This window comes from Globicephala melas, chromosome 10, assembly GCF_963455315.2.
Source record: "Globicephala melas chromosome 10, mGloMel1.2, whole genome shotgun sequence".
Taxonomy (NCBI): Eukaryota; Metazoa; Chordata; class Mammalia; order Artiodactyla; family Delphinidae; genus Globicephala; species Globicephala melas.
In genome coordinates, this window is record NC_083323.1 from 6,447,684 (window position 1) to 6,462,761 (window position 15,078).

Here is a 15,078-nt window from a genome sequence, read left to right on the forward strand (position 1 = left end):
ACTGTGCAAAATCCAGTGGTTCATATTTTCCTCAGTCTTTGGAATTTCTTCCTCCTTTAGGGGTTTTCATGATAGCTCCAAAGTAAAAGGGATGAAATGGACTGGTGTTACCTAGTGGTTGGCCCCTCTGGATTGCGCTTCTGGTCCATCCTGTCCCACCCTTGGCAGTCATGGGCAAAACCCAATTCAGGTACCTAGTGAAGGGTGGCCCAGACTTAACCAGGACTTTTCTTTTCTTTTTTTTTTTTTTTACATCTATATTGGAGTATAATTGCTTTACAATGGTGTGTTAGTTTCTGCTTTATAACAAAGTGAATCAGTTATACATATACATATGTTCCCATATCTCTTCCCTCTTGTGTCTCCCTCTCTCGCACCCTCCCTATCCCACCCCTCCAGGCGGTCACAAAGCACCAAGCTGATCTCCCTGTGCTATGTGGCTGCTTCCCACTAGCTATCTATTTTACGTTTGGTAGTGTATATATGTCCATGCCTCTCTCTCGCTTTGTCACAGCTTACCCTTCCCCCCTCCCCATATCCTCAAGTCCATTCTGTAGTAGGTCTGTGTCTTTATTCCTGTCTTACCCTTAGGTTATTCATGACATTTTTTTTTTCTTAAATTCCATATATGTGTGTTAGCATACGGTATTTGTCTTTCAGCCAGGACTTTTCAACCTCATTTTCATTCAGGCACCAATAAGACTGTTAAAGAACCCAGGTGTCCTTTTTACTCAACTGTTAGATCACAGAATGAATGCAGCTGGACTCCAGCCTCTCCCTGCAGCTGAGTCCCAGGTTCTATAACAGCCCACACTGGCCGCCACGTTTGTTAATGGTTTTAATTGTGAAATGTGAGTGCTGGGTGATCACTTTGTGAACAGTGCACATGAGAATAGAAATTGTTGCCTACTTTGTATAAGACTTGACAAATTAGAAAGAAAGCAATTTTTTTCCTGATTATAAAAGTAATAATAGCTTTTATTTATTGAGTTAATTATAGCTATTATTATTTATATACTTACTGTGTGGCAGGCATTTTGTATGCAGGATCTTTGAAATTACAGAGGAATGAAAAACAAATTACCTGTAATGATTACTACTCATAGTAAACTGCCAGTAATCATAGTGAACTGCCAATAATAGTCATCCTCACCTCTTTTCTACCCAAATAGGTAATGTTAAAAGAAAAACTAATAGAGTTAGAATCACACTTAGTATTCAGTTCCGTATCTTGGTTTTGATATGTAGCATTTTCCCTTTTATCATTAGAAACAAATCATTTCAACGACCTTTTCGTAAATCTTCTTTTTGTCCCTATAACCAACTTGTGAAGGCAGTTGCAGGTGAAGAAATGGCTTGGGTGCTAGTTGGCCTTTGCAGTCTGTATCCATATAGGATTCCCTCTCTGGCCTCAGTCTGTGAAATGAGGAGGGATTGGAGTTGGAATAAATGATGATGATGACACAGGGGTACAAAGCACTGCCTTGAAAACGATTTCAGTTGAAACCCCTCAATCTAGCCAAACCAGGATGATTGGTCACCCTATATAGAACTCCAGAATTTGTGTTTCTAACTGATTTCCAGATGATATATTAGCCACTGTCTTTGATGAGCCTATATGTCTGTCCATTCTCATTACAGACACTCTTGACAGAAATTCCGTATTCCATAACTATTACCCTTGTTGAGGAAGTGGGCACTGAGGCAGGAGGACTTTGGGGGTGACTTGGAGTCACAGGGACTCCAAGGCTTGTAAGCCCAGACTCAGTTCTCACTGCCAGAACAGCTCTTCCCCTCATCTGGTTCCAGGTTGAGGCCTGTGGGTGTCCCAGGACCACCTAAAATGGAGCCTCCCTGAAATCTTGGCTGCTGGGCATGTTCAGTCAGAGTGCGGCCATCAGTCAACCCAGAGCCCTGTCTGGAGTGTGTGAATGGCAGGCTGGAAGGATGACTGCCCAAAATTCTCCCTCAACCCTAACTAACTCCTCTTGTTCTTCACAGGAGCTTTTTTGTGTTTGTGGAGCCCTGAAGCGAGCTCGGCTGGTCCATCCTGGGGTAGCAGAGGTGGTCTTCGTGAAGAAGGATGATGCCATCACTGCATATAAGAAGTATAACAACCGGTGTCTGGATGGTAAGTCAGGGAGAAAGCAGCCACCTCACCTTGCTGCTCCTCACTGCTCACAGCAGGCCTTCCTCTGAGATGGGTGGTTTGACCTCCTGGTGCATTAAACCCTCCGGGGCCACCTGTGTAGTAAGAGCAAGCAGAGATGTTATGTTTTTAATTGAAGTATAGTTGAATTACAATGTTAGTTTCAGATGTACAGCACAGTGATTCAGAGATAGATACACACACACACACACACATTCTTTTTCAGATTCTTTTCCCATATAGGTCATTACAAAATATTGAGTATAGTGCTATACAGTAGATCCTTGTTGGTTATCTCAGCCTCTGCTTTTTTATTGGATTATTTAATCCGTTCACACTTTATGTGGCTTTCTTTTGCATTATATGAAAATCTAGTGCAGCATTTTAGTTCTTTTAATGATTTTTTTCCACTATATTTTTTGAGTCACTTTCTTAATGGTTGCTCAAGGGTTTACAGTATACGTTGTAGGTTATCAGAATCTATTTCAGGTTAGTATTAACGCAGTTGCAGTGAGATTTAGAAATATTACTCTTATAGGGCTCTATTCCGTCTTCCCCTTTTTTTGTGCTGTTACTGTTACACTTATCACATGCTATATAAAGTGGGAATCCAGTCCTTGTAAGGTTAATCCTTCATGGACAAAGTAGACATCTGAACATAGACTTTGAATCTTTTTTTCACTTAATTTTATACCGTAAGCATTTTCCCTTACTACTTGTTTCACAAACAAGTTTGGATTGCTTCATGCTGAGTCCACTTTTTCCCTTACTTTGACTCTGATCTCCTGCATGAAGCCAGTTCCGTTGCCACTTGGCTTCTTGGTGCCATCATTGGCAAGGTTTCATGGACCTCATAACCCTGGGGTTTTCTTAGTCTCTGGCTTTGCCAAAACCTGACAGCCCCATCCCTAGCTGTGCAGCCAGAGCTGCCAGTGGTGTACGCTTTGACTCCTGGTAATGAAAATGGCAGTCCATGTCCTTTTGTGTGAGGAGCTGAAGTCCCATGGCAGAGCCTTTTCTTTTTTGGTTTTTCAGGGCAACCAATGAAATGCAACCTCCACATGAATGGGAATGTTATCACCTCAGACCAGCCCATCCTGCTGTAAGTTCCAAAGGTGGGGTGCTGGGGACCAAGTGGAGCTTTTCTGCTTGCCTACTCTGCATGATCATCTCTCTGTTCTGAGGGGTAAACTGCCTGTATCACAGCTCCATTCCATGTCCTCTGCTCTGATAGTTGGCAGCCAATCAGGAAGCTTAAATTTGTACAAAGTAGCTTGTCACATCATTTCTGCAGGGGATTGACCCCACAGGGGCTAACATTAAGACCTCGTTCCCAGCCTTATAATTTAGAAACACCTGAGAAGAAAGTGGCGAGCAGGCCAGTTGTGTCCCTCTTTGCATAACTGTGTGTGCGTTGTCTGGGTGAGCGGAAAACCCTGCCTCCTCATGATTGACTCTGGGGGGCAGTGCTGGGTGCTACCCCTTGTTTTGTTACATACCCAGGCATACATTGCCTGGTCCAGGACTGAGGACTTTTTGAAGCCTGAGATGCAGAAAATGTCTAGACTGACATTCAGAAGGAAGTCCTTTTGTAGACAAGGATACACAGACCCAGGGAGAATGTTAGCCTTGCCAAGGTGGGAGGGGTAGTGTGGGGCAGGCCTGAAATAGACTTTGAAATACCGAAAGACGGCACTTTGAACCCTGGATATTGCGTCGTGTGACTTACATAAGTTTCTTAAACCGTGTTCCAGGATTAAGTTGTATTCTGAAAAATGTGCGTTTTATGACCTAGTGAGTTTGGGAACCACTGGGCTAAACCCAGTTAAATCTATAAGACTTCTCAGAAGTGTGTTTGACCATCCCTGAGGGACATGCAGTGTTTCCTAAACTTAAAACTTTAAGTTTTCCTAAACTAAAACTAAAGTTTCCTAAACTTTAAACTTAAAACTTTAAGTTTTCCTAAACTTAAAACCCCAGATCATAGCAGACTGCATCTCAATTGTCTCATCAGCAAATTTAAAAAATGATAGGTTTGCTATAAGAAATGGAGTAAAAGGGTACGGAAAGCATTATGTTTGGTGCTCAGCTTTTGAGAGATCCTCAGCTAACAGTGGGACCTCTCTCTACGTACGGGAAACCCACAAGGACTTTGACTTTTCTCTGCTCTCTACAGACGGCTGAGCGACAGCCCCTCAGTGAAAAAGGAGAGTGAGCTGCCTCGCAGGGTGAATTCTGCCGCCTCATCCAACCCTCCTGCCGAAGTGGACCCTGACACCATCCTGAAGGCACTTTTCAAGTCCTCAGGGGCCTCTGTGACCACACAGCCCACAGAATTCAAAATCAAACTTTGAGCTGGGGAGCGAGACAGCCAGAAGCGGGGGCAGAGGAGGGTGGCTCTGTTTCCCAAAACAAAGCTTGTGACCTATGGGCCATTGGACTGGAGGCCCCTGAGCGTGGGAAGGGTCGCCGGGGATAGAGAGCTTCCTCACTGGATGGTACCCGCCTTTCTGTGTTGTGTTCTACCCTGTGCTCTTCTGTATGTTAACATTTCCTGTAGTATGTCTCTTCTCTCTCCACCTCATCACCAAGGTAAGCTTGTGTTGCTCAGAGTGTCTCCCCCTAAACTCAGCCCTAAATTGTTTTTTTCTATCTATAAATGGTGCCCTGAATTCTCTGGGTGGCCTTCTTGAGGCCCAATGGAATGCAGACCAGGGGCTGTTTGAAGGACACTGCTCTTTCTTCAGGGGTGAGGGTTTGACTCCCCTTTCTCTTTTTTAAACTTTTCGAAGTGGGGAATGGAAGCCCCTACCATCCTAATAGGAACCAGGTCAGCTCAAGATCTCTGCCGCTCACTCTCCTGGTCAGTGGAGGTGGCCTAGGTGGGGATCAGGTCACAGGCCCCTTGTCCTCTCACCGCAGTTGGCTCCAGACCAGTGTGGTCTGGAGAGGATCCTGTGGCAAGGGCAGGGTGAGACTTGCTTCGCTAGGAAGAGTGCACCGCTGGCTCTTGGTTTGGGGGACCTGTACTGTCTCTGTCAACCTAGAGTAAATTCTTGAGTTCACACTCCCCTCTTCCCTTGCATTGTGCCGAGTGCCCCACCCCAGCTCTCTTGGCCTTCTGGGTGTCACTGCTGGGAGGGGCTTTCATCATTAGCCTGCCATTTCTCATGCAGTACAGCATTGTCACACCCTGGTTTTGGTGCAAATGCCAGCTCTCTGCTAGTTGGGTGTTTCAAAGGGTCTGCCTCCCGTTCTGTGACTCTGTGGGTCTGGGGGGTTATTTGAATAGGAGTTGTTGACTTACTGCTAGATTTTTTCTTCTGGCCTTAGGTACAGGAACAGGACAATAGTTAGGGATGCTTAGAGGCGGCATATATCCAGCAGCCACCAGGGGGCACTGCTCCACTGTTGTGAGGGACCCACCCTGACCGGGAGGGTATTTTCCTGCCTTGGCAGTCGGGGTAGGGGAGCGATGGGTGGTGGGGAGGGAGGTGAAAGAGCAAAGCAGCCTTTCCAGGCAAGCTGGTGAGTTGTTCCCTCAGTATGGTTCCAGGCATTTGGGGCAAAACTGTAGAACCTGGGGCAGCCCCAGAATATACCAGCACAGCATCGCTCCAGTGACATTCATTCTCAGTTTCCTGCCGGTTTGTTGGGACTGTAAAGGGAAGCCAGCCTAGCAGAGCTGGCATGTTTTGGGGAGCGGGATTCTGAGAGGGCTACAGATCAGTAGCAGGTGGTATGGAAGGCACAAGCCTAGAAAGCATAAACGGGACCTGAGACACTAAGGATCTCTCGTGACCTACTTGGGGCCAGTCCAGTGAAGAAAAACCTGGAAACTCATGTTTCCACAAAGTTAAATCTGTCAAGCAGGGGGGACCCAGGGTTTGAACCGAGCTCAGTCCTCCAGGTCTGAGGTTGCCCAGGCCTGGGAAGCCCGAGGAATCTGCCTGTTGCTGCTCCACTTTCTAGTACTTTAAAGAAGGCTGCTTTCGTTCCCTTCTCCCTCTTTGAATGGGTGCAAACTTAGTTCTCTTCAGCAGCTGGGAGACACGCCTCCTACACTTTACCCTCCTTGGCCCCAGAGAATGTCCATAAGACACTAGGACCTGGTTTCGCAGGTACTGGAGACAGATCACTGCGTGGACTCTGCTTTCGGGAGGGACGGTACGTATCCCGACTGCATGGCTTTATCTTCCTGTCTCCCCTCCAGTACCATGCCAGGCTGCTCTGCTTATCACAGGGTTTCAGTGAGCCCACCTGCAGCTGCCTGGCCATCTGGGCCCTGTCCTCTGGCTGGCCATATGGTACATTGCAGGGCAGAGCCTGTTTGCCCCCCTGTTCTACAGGATGGCATCGTGGGAAACAGAAGGTGGTAGGCCCGTCCTTGTGTCCTTCACCTCCCACTCCCCTGCATTCCCCATCTGTGTCTCTCTTGTTCAGAAGGAGAGGAAGAGGCATTAAGGGATGGAGGAGACTGTGTTACCCATTTCTGAATAAACATTTGTTATTCCTACTTTAGAGCTGTCATTTCTCAAAAGATTATGCTAAGAGGCCTCATGGAATTTGGCACAAGGAAACGAGGATTTACCTCTGCTTTACGGCTCACCAGCTATGACCTTGGGACAGTTGTTCCCAGGACTCACTGAACTGCAGTCTCCGCAGCTGAGAGAATGTGAGCATCAGTGTATTGGAAGCACCTGGCAGAGGAACTCGGTACCTTCTGGGCCTAAAGTGCCTCACTGTGTATTAAGCATGGTCAGCTCCAACATAGTAAGGTCTGTTCATAGGGAACAGGGGAGCCTTTGCCTTGGAAGTTACACTTACGGGTGAAATTTACTTCTTAGATCAACTATGCATTAGAAAAAAAGAAATTATACACACAAAATTTATCATCTTAACTATGTTTAAGTGTACAGTTCAGTGGTATTAAATACATTCACATTGCTATACAGCCATCACCACCATCCACCTCCAGAGCTTTTTCATCTTGTAGGAGCTGAAATTCTCCCTTAAACACCAGCTCCTCATTCCTCTCCTGAGATCCTCCCCTGCCCCTGGCAACTACTGTTCTATTTTCTGTCTTTATGATTTTGACTGCTCATGTAAGTGGAGTCAGACAGTATTTGTCGTCTTGTGACTGGCTAATTTCACTTAGCATAATGTCCTTAAGGTTCATCCATGTTGTAGCATGTGTCAATTTCCTTTTTAAGGTTGAGTAATATTCCACTGTATGTATATACCACATTTTGCTTATCCATTCATCTGTTGGACACTTGGGTTGCTTCCATGTTTTAGCTGTTGTGAATAATACTATGAACATGGGTGTACAAATATCTCTTCAAAACCTTCAAGACCCTGCTTTCAATTCTTTGGATATATACCCAGAAGTGGAATTGCTGGATCATGTGGCAGTTCTATTTTTAATATTTTGAAGAATCAGCATTCTGATTTCCACAGTGGCTGCACCATTTTACATTCCTATATGGGAAGATGGGATGGAAGTACTTATCCCTATCCTTTCCACTAAATACAACCCTGGATATTTTATATAAAACAAACATAAGACTGGAAGGTGGAGAGAAGAAAGACTGGCTGGGGACCTTGGGACCCAATGAACGACTGGCATTGAGTTCCCTGGGTTTTCTTTTTGCTTCATATAAGCCAAGCTGGGTGCTAGAGAAGCAGACCAACAACCAAAAAACCCAAGTGAGGACTGGAAAGGGGTTAGCTTAACGAAGACGGAAAGAAAACTAGTGAAACACCACGGGAAGAACTGCAGCCCCACCTTCACCAGTAAACGCCAAGTTGGGTCCTAGACTTCCAATCCTTGCTAGGCTGTACTGGGGGCACCCCCAGATCTCTGCAGGGGTGGAGTCAAGAGAAGGCCGGATAGGGAGCTGGGACTTTAAGTTGATGTCCGTGGAGGCCACGGGAGGAGAAATGGGGCACCCCAGGCCCTCCCAACCAGGGTTTTAGTAGAGGTGTGGTGGGATGATGGAGCTCACTGCCACCCACACCTGGCAGTAATGAAGCAGTGCCTTTTCATGCCTGTCAGAGGAGGTGTGCTGTAGGAAGATTTAAATAAGATCCAGAGTCTTCTTCCAATGCAGGGGACACGGGTTCGAGCCCTGGTTCAGGAAGATCCCACATGCCGCGGAGCGGCTGGGCCCGTGAGCCATGGCTGCTGAGGCTGCGCGTCCGGAGCCTGTGCTCCGCAATGGGAGAGGCCACAACAGTGAGAGGCCCGCGTACCGCAAAAAAAAAAAGATCCAGAGTCTTCTTAACATAATACCCAAAATGTCCATGTTTCAGTCAAAAGTCACTCATACCAAAGATCAGGAAAATCACACCCTGAAGGAGAAAAGACAATGGACATCGACACCACGATGACAGAGATGTTAGAATTATTGACAGGGATTTAAAAGTGGCCATCATAAATGTGTTGATGAGCAATTAACACTGCAACAAGTCTCAGCAAGGAAATAGAAAATGTAAAGAACCATTTAAAGTCAAAAAATACAGGGCTTCCCTGGTGGCGCAGTGGTTAAGAATCTGCCTGCCAATGCAGGGGACATGGGTACGAGCCCTGGTCTGGGAAGATCCCACATGCTGCAGAGCAACTAAGCCCGTGCGCCACAACTACTGAGCCTGCGCTCTAGAGCCTGCGCGCCACAACCACTGAGCCCATGTGCCACAACTACTGAAGCCTGCGCGCCTAGAGTCTCTGCTCCGCAACAAGAGAAGCCACCATAATGAGAAGCCTGCACACTGCAACGAAGAGTAGTCCCTGCTTGCGGCAACTAGAGAAAGCCTGTGTGTAGCAACAAAGACCCAACACAGCCAAAAATAAATAAATTTTTTAAATGTATTTAAAAAAAAAAAACAGGGAATGCCCTGGAGGTCCAGTGGTTAGGACTTAGCTCTCTCACTGCTGGGGCTGTGGGTTTTATCACTGGTCAGGGAACTAGGATCCCACAAGCTGTGCGGTGCAGCCAAATAAAGTTGAAAAATACAATTACCGCCCCTCCCCCCCAATGGAGAAGAATCAGTGAACTTGAAGTTAAAAAATAGAAACTACCCAACCTGAACAGCAGAGAAAATAGACTTAAAAAATAATAATGAAGGACTATGGGGACCTATGGTACTAAAACAAAAAGTCTAAAGTTTGTGTCATCAGAGTCCCGGAAGGAGAAAAGTAAGGGTGGGACTGAAAAGCAGTTGAAGAAATAATGGCTGTCAGGAGTTCCCTGGTGGCCTAGTGGTTAGGATTCTGGGCTTTCACTGCTGTGGTCTGGGTTCAATTCCTGGTTGGGGAGCTAAGATCTCACAAGCCATGTGGCATGGCAAAAAAAAAAAACAAAAAACAGAAAGAATGGCTGTGAGCTTCCCAGAAACGGCAAAAGATGAAAACCTGCATGGGACTTCCCTGGCAGTGGTTAAGACTCCACGCTTCCAAGGCAGGGGGCGTGGGTTCAATCTCTGGTTAGGGAATAAGATGCCACGTGTCGCGCAGCATGGCCAAAAGATTAAAAAAAGAAAAAATACCCCTGCAAATTCAGAGAAGCCTAAACAAGGTAAACCTAACGAAATGCACACCAAGACACATCACAGCTAAACTGAAAACTAAAGAGAATCTCAAAAGCAGCAAAAGAGAAATGATATCTTACCTATAAAGGGACAGGAGATTCCTCATCAGAAACCATGAGGCCAGAGGGAAGTGGCACACTTCAAGTAGTGAAAGAAAAGTATCGTCAACTGAGAATTCTATGTCAAGTGAAAAATATCCTTCAGAACGTAGAGGGGACTTAGACATTCTTAGATGTAGGAAAACTAGGAGAATTTGTTGCCAGCAGTCCTACCCTAAAAGAATGGCTAGGGCTTCCCTGGTGGCGCAGTGGTTGAGAACCTGCCTGCCAATGCAGGGGACACGGGTTCGAGCCCTGGTCCGGGAGGATCCCACATGCCGCGGAGCAGCTAAGCCCATGCGCCACAACTGCTGAGCCTGTGCTCTAGAGCCCACGCCTCAACTACTGAAGCCCATGAGCCACAACTACTGAGCCCACGAGCCACAACTGCTGAAGCCTGCATGCCTAGAGCCCATGCTCCGCAACGGGAGAAGCCACCGCGATGAGAAGGCCGCACACTGCAACAAAGAGTAGCCCTCACTCGCGACAACTAGAGAAAGCCCGTGCGCAGCAATGAAGACCCAACACAGCCAAAAATAAATAAATAAATTTATTTATTTATTTAAAAAAAAGAATGGCTAAAGAAGAGCTCTGAACATAAAGGAGAAAATAAAAGAAGAAAACTTGGAGCATCAAAAAGGAAGGAAGAAGGAACAGCAGAAATAGTGAAACTTGGGTAAATATTTTCCTTCTTTTATGTTTTCTAAATTATGGTTGATGGTTGAAGCAAAAATTATAAAATTGATGTTCTCAATGTATGTAAAGGAAATATTTAAAACAATTACTTTATAAATGGGAAAGTACTAAGGGATATCAAGAGAAGGAAGGTTTCTACGCTTAGAAATGTCAACAACATTGATAAAATGTCAACAGTATTCTGTGGTAACTTATGTGTATTTAATGTAATTCTTAGAACAACTTCTAAAAAAAGATAATATACCCCAAAACACTATAGATAAATCAAAATGGAATTCAAAAAAAAAAATTCAAGTAACCCACAGGAAGGCAGAAAAAAGAAAAGAACAGAAAACAAAAAAGATGGGAGACTCAAGCCCTAACATCACTAATTCTATTAAGTGCAAGTGGTCTAAATATATCTATTGAAAGACAGAGATTGGCAAAGTGGATGAAAAAGTGTGACTTAACTACATGCTATCTACAAGAAACTCACTTCAAATATAACTATAAGGTTGAAAGTAAAAGGATAGAAAAATATATCATGCAAACAATCAAAAAAGAAGTAGGTATATTAATATCAGATATATTAGACTTCAGAGCAAAGAAAAGTTACCAGGGACAGGGAGGGACACTATATAATGAAAAAAGGGTCAACCCACCAAGCAGGTACAATCCTAAATGTGTATTTACGAAACAACAGAGCTGCAAAACTGGTACAAGAACTGATAGAATTGAAAGAAGAATAGCAGATCCACACTTCCACTGGAGACTTCAACACCTCTCTCTTAACAATAGGTAGAACAGCTGGACAGAAAACCAGTAAGGATGTAGAAGAACTTAACAACACTATCAACCAACATGATCCAATTAATACAGAATACCTCACCCAACAAAAGAAGACACATTCTTTTCAAATATCCATGGAATGTATACAAAGATAGTCCATATCCTGGCCCATAAAACAAAAGTCAACAAATGTGAAAGAATTGAGACCATACAAGCTCCTTGGTCACAGTGGAATCAATAATCCCTGGGTTAAAGATTGAAAGCTTTCCCTCTAAGATCAAAGGCAAGACAAGGATGTCCACTTTCACCACTTCTATTTAACTTTGTACTGGAAGTTCTAGCCAGGGGGTTCAGTGCGGGGGAAAAAAACATCAGATTGAAAAGAAAGAAGTAAATTCATCTCTATTTGTAGATGGCATTGTCTTGTATATAGAAAATGCTAAGTAATCCACTAAAAGGCAACTAGAACTAATAAACACAGCAAGGTTGCAGGATATCGATACACTTGCAATGAAAAATCTAAAAATCACAAGAAAATAAACAATTCCACTTAGCATAGAATCAAAAAGAATAAACTACTTATACATAAATGTAACAAGTGTTAGAATACTTATACATAAATATAACAAGGGTTAAACGCATAGTCTGAAAACTATAAAACATATTTTTAAAGAATTTAAAGGGACCCTGAGTAGCCAAAAGAGTCTTGAAAAAGAATTGAAGGACTCACACTTCCTGATTTCAAAATTTAAGTACAAAGCTATCAAGACAGTGTGGTAATGGGACTTCCCTGGTGGTCCAGTGGTTAAGACTCCACACTACCAATGCAGGGGATGTAGGTTTGATCCCTAGTCGGGGAACTAAGATCCCACGTGCCGTGTGGCGTGGCCCCAAAAAAAACCCCAACTATTAAAGTATAGAAAGTCTTGAAAACGGAAGAAAATTCTTTTTTTAAAAAAATTTATTTACTTTTGGCTGTGTTGGGTCTTCGTTGCGGTGCATGGGCTTCTCACTGAGGTGGCTTCTCTTGTTGCAGAGCACAGGCTTTAGGCACGCAGGCTCAGTAGTTGTGGCTCACGGGCTCTAGAGTGCAGGCTCAGTAGTTGTGACGCACGGGCTTAGCTGCTCCGTGGCATGTGGGATCTTCCTGGACCAGGGCTCAAACCCGTGTCCCCTGCATTGGCAGGCGGATTCTTAACCACTGAGCCACCAGGGAAGCCCAAGAGAAAATTTAAAAAAAAAATAGTATGGTACTAGTATAAGAATAGACATATAGATCAATGGAATGCAGTGGAGAGTCCAAAAGTAAGCCTCACATATCCGGTAAATTAATTTTTTTTTTGGCTGCGTCTGGTGGCTTGCAGTATTTTAGTTCCCCGACCAGGGGTCGAACCCGTGCCCCATGTAGTGAAAGCGTGGAGTCCTAACCACTGGACCACCAGAGAATTCCCCTGGTCAATCAATTTTTGACAAGGGTGCCAAGACAATTCAGTGAGGAAAAAGAATAGTCTTTTCAACAATGGTGCAGACAACTGGATAGCCACAAAAAATAAATTTCATCAAAATTTAAAAATCTGTGCTTTAAAGGACACCTTTGACAAAATGAAAAGACAACTCAGGAGATACGAGAAGATGTTTGCAAATCATATATCTGATGAGGGAATTGTATTCAGAAAAGATGAATAACGGAAGCTCAGCAATAAAAGGACTGGGATTTCCCTGGTGGTCCAGTGGTTAAGACTCTGTGCTCCCAATGCAGGGGGCCCAGGTTTGATCCCTGGTCAGGGAACTATATCCCGCGTGCTGCAGCCAAGACCCAGCACAGCCAAATAAATAAATATATAGTTTAAAAAATAAAAATAAAAGGACAAATAACCTCCCAAAATGAGCAAAGGATTTGAATAGACATTTCTCAAAAGAAAAAAAAAAAAGATACACAAATGGCCAACAAGCACATGAAAAGATGCTCAAACTCATTAGTCATTAGGGAAATTAAATCAAACTCCAGTAAGATACCACTTCGGTACAGTACCTTCCAGTAAGATACTTCTAATGAAAGATAGATAATAACAAGTCATGGTAAGGATGTGGAGAACTTGGAAACCTCATACATTGCTGGTGGGATTTTAAAATGGGACAGTCACTTTGGAAAACAGTCTGGCTGTTCCTCAAAAAGTTAAACAAAGAGTTACCATATAACCAAGAAATTCCACTCCTAGATATATACCCAACAGAAATTAAAACATGTCTGCACAAAACTTGTACATGAATATTCATAGCAACATTATTCATAACAGCCAAAAGTAGGAACACCCATATGTCCATTGACAGATGAATGGATAAAGAAAATGTGGTATATACATACAATGAAATATTATTCAGCCTTAAAAAGACAGGAACTTCTGATACATGCTACAACATTAATTAACCTTGAAAACATGGCAAGTGAAATAAGATGCAAGAGGACCTTATATGAAGTACCTAATGTAGTCAAACTCATAGAAACAGAAAGTAGAATAGTGGTTAACAGGGACTGGGAAAAGGGGAAAGCAGGTACAGACGTTAAATTTGGGAGAGTGAGAAAGTTCTGGAGGTGGATAATGGGGACAGTTGCACGACAATGTGAATGTACCAAATGCCACTACATTGTACACTTAAAAGTGATTAAAATGGTAAGTTTTATGTTTATTTTACCACAATTTTAAATAAAGGAATGAAGTACTGATACATGCTGCAACATGGATGAACCTTGAAAAAATTATGCTAAGCAAAGGGAGCCAGTCACAAAAGACCACATATTGTACGTTTCCATATATATGAAATGTCCAGAATAAACAAGTCCACAGCAACTAGTGGTTACCAGGGGCTGAAGGCAGAAGGAGAAGACTGGGTGGCTGGTAATGGATATGGGGTTTCTTTTTAGGATTCTCAAAATGTTCTAGAATTAGATAGCAGTGATGGTGGCACAACCTCATGAATATACTAAAACCCACCGAATTACATACTTTGAAACAGCGAGTTTTATGGTATGTGAATTATATCTCAATAAAGCTGTTATGAAAAACGTAGTGACTTAAAACAGCAAGAATAATTTATGTTCTCAGTATTCTGCTACTTGGGCAGGGCTTAGCAGGGATGACTCATCTCTCCGCCACATGGTGTTAGTGGGGTTCACTCCTACAGCTTCATTCCATCAGTACAGCTGGGGCTAGAACAACTGATACAACTTAATTCACACGACTCAGCTGGCAGCCTCCCTCTCTCCATGTGGTCTCTCTCTCTCAGAAGTCTAGGTCAAGTTTCTTTATATGGCTAGATCCCAGGAGGTTGAAGGCTATAAACTTAAATCCTGGGCTTGAAAACCCCAGTATATGACTTCTGTCACAATCTGTTGGTCAAAGCAAGTCACAAGACTGGCCAGATTCAAGTGGGGACATAGCCTCCAGCTCTTGATGAAAGGAGTGGCAGGTATTTACAGGGGTGGGAGGAATTGTTGGCAGCCATCTTTAGAAAAAATCTCCCAGAGATCATATGAAGCTGAAAAAATAGGACCTTTGCTTCCAGCAATAAGCAGAACTAAGTTATATGGAAAACCCTCTCCTTACAAAACACCTAGAAACTCTTCATATAACAGCCTTCCTTTCAGTGCTGTACACCTGTGAAAATAAGGAATATCTCCAGGCACAAAAATGAAGAATCTAGATATTGGAATGTTAAGTTAGCAGTGAAGCTATAGCTACCTTACAGGTATTTGTTGATACAAGGACTTAAATACTG

General features: G+C 43.7%; 1 protein-coding gene across 2 annotated transcripts in view; it reads left to right on the forward strand.

Annotated features, from left to right (window-relative positions):
• POLDIP3 (DNA polymerase delta interacting protein 3) overlaps positions 1 to 14,369 on the forward strand; it is a 30,847-nt gene extending 16,478 nt beyond the window's left edge. The window contains exons 7-9 of one of the 2 annotated variants that reach the window (XM_030855742.2): positions 2,002 to 2,131; positions 3,185 to 3,251; positions 4,326 to 14,369. In XM_030855742.2, coding sequence (XP_030711602.1) covers positions 2,002 to 2,131; positions 3,185 to 3,251; positions 4,326 to 4,503 — 375 coding nt within the window. In that variant the 3' untranslated portion in view covers positions 4,504 to 14,369. Of the gene's footprint in view, positions 1 to 2,001; positions 2,132 to 3,184; positions 3,265 to 4,325 lie in introns of both variants that reach the window. The other variant, XM_060305942.1, reaches the window with a different exon arrangement.
• Positions 14,370 to 15,078: the final 709 nt, after the last annotated feature.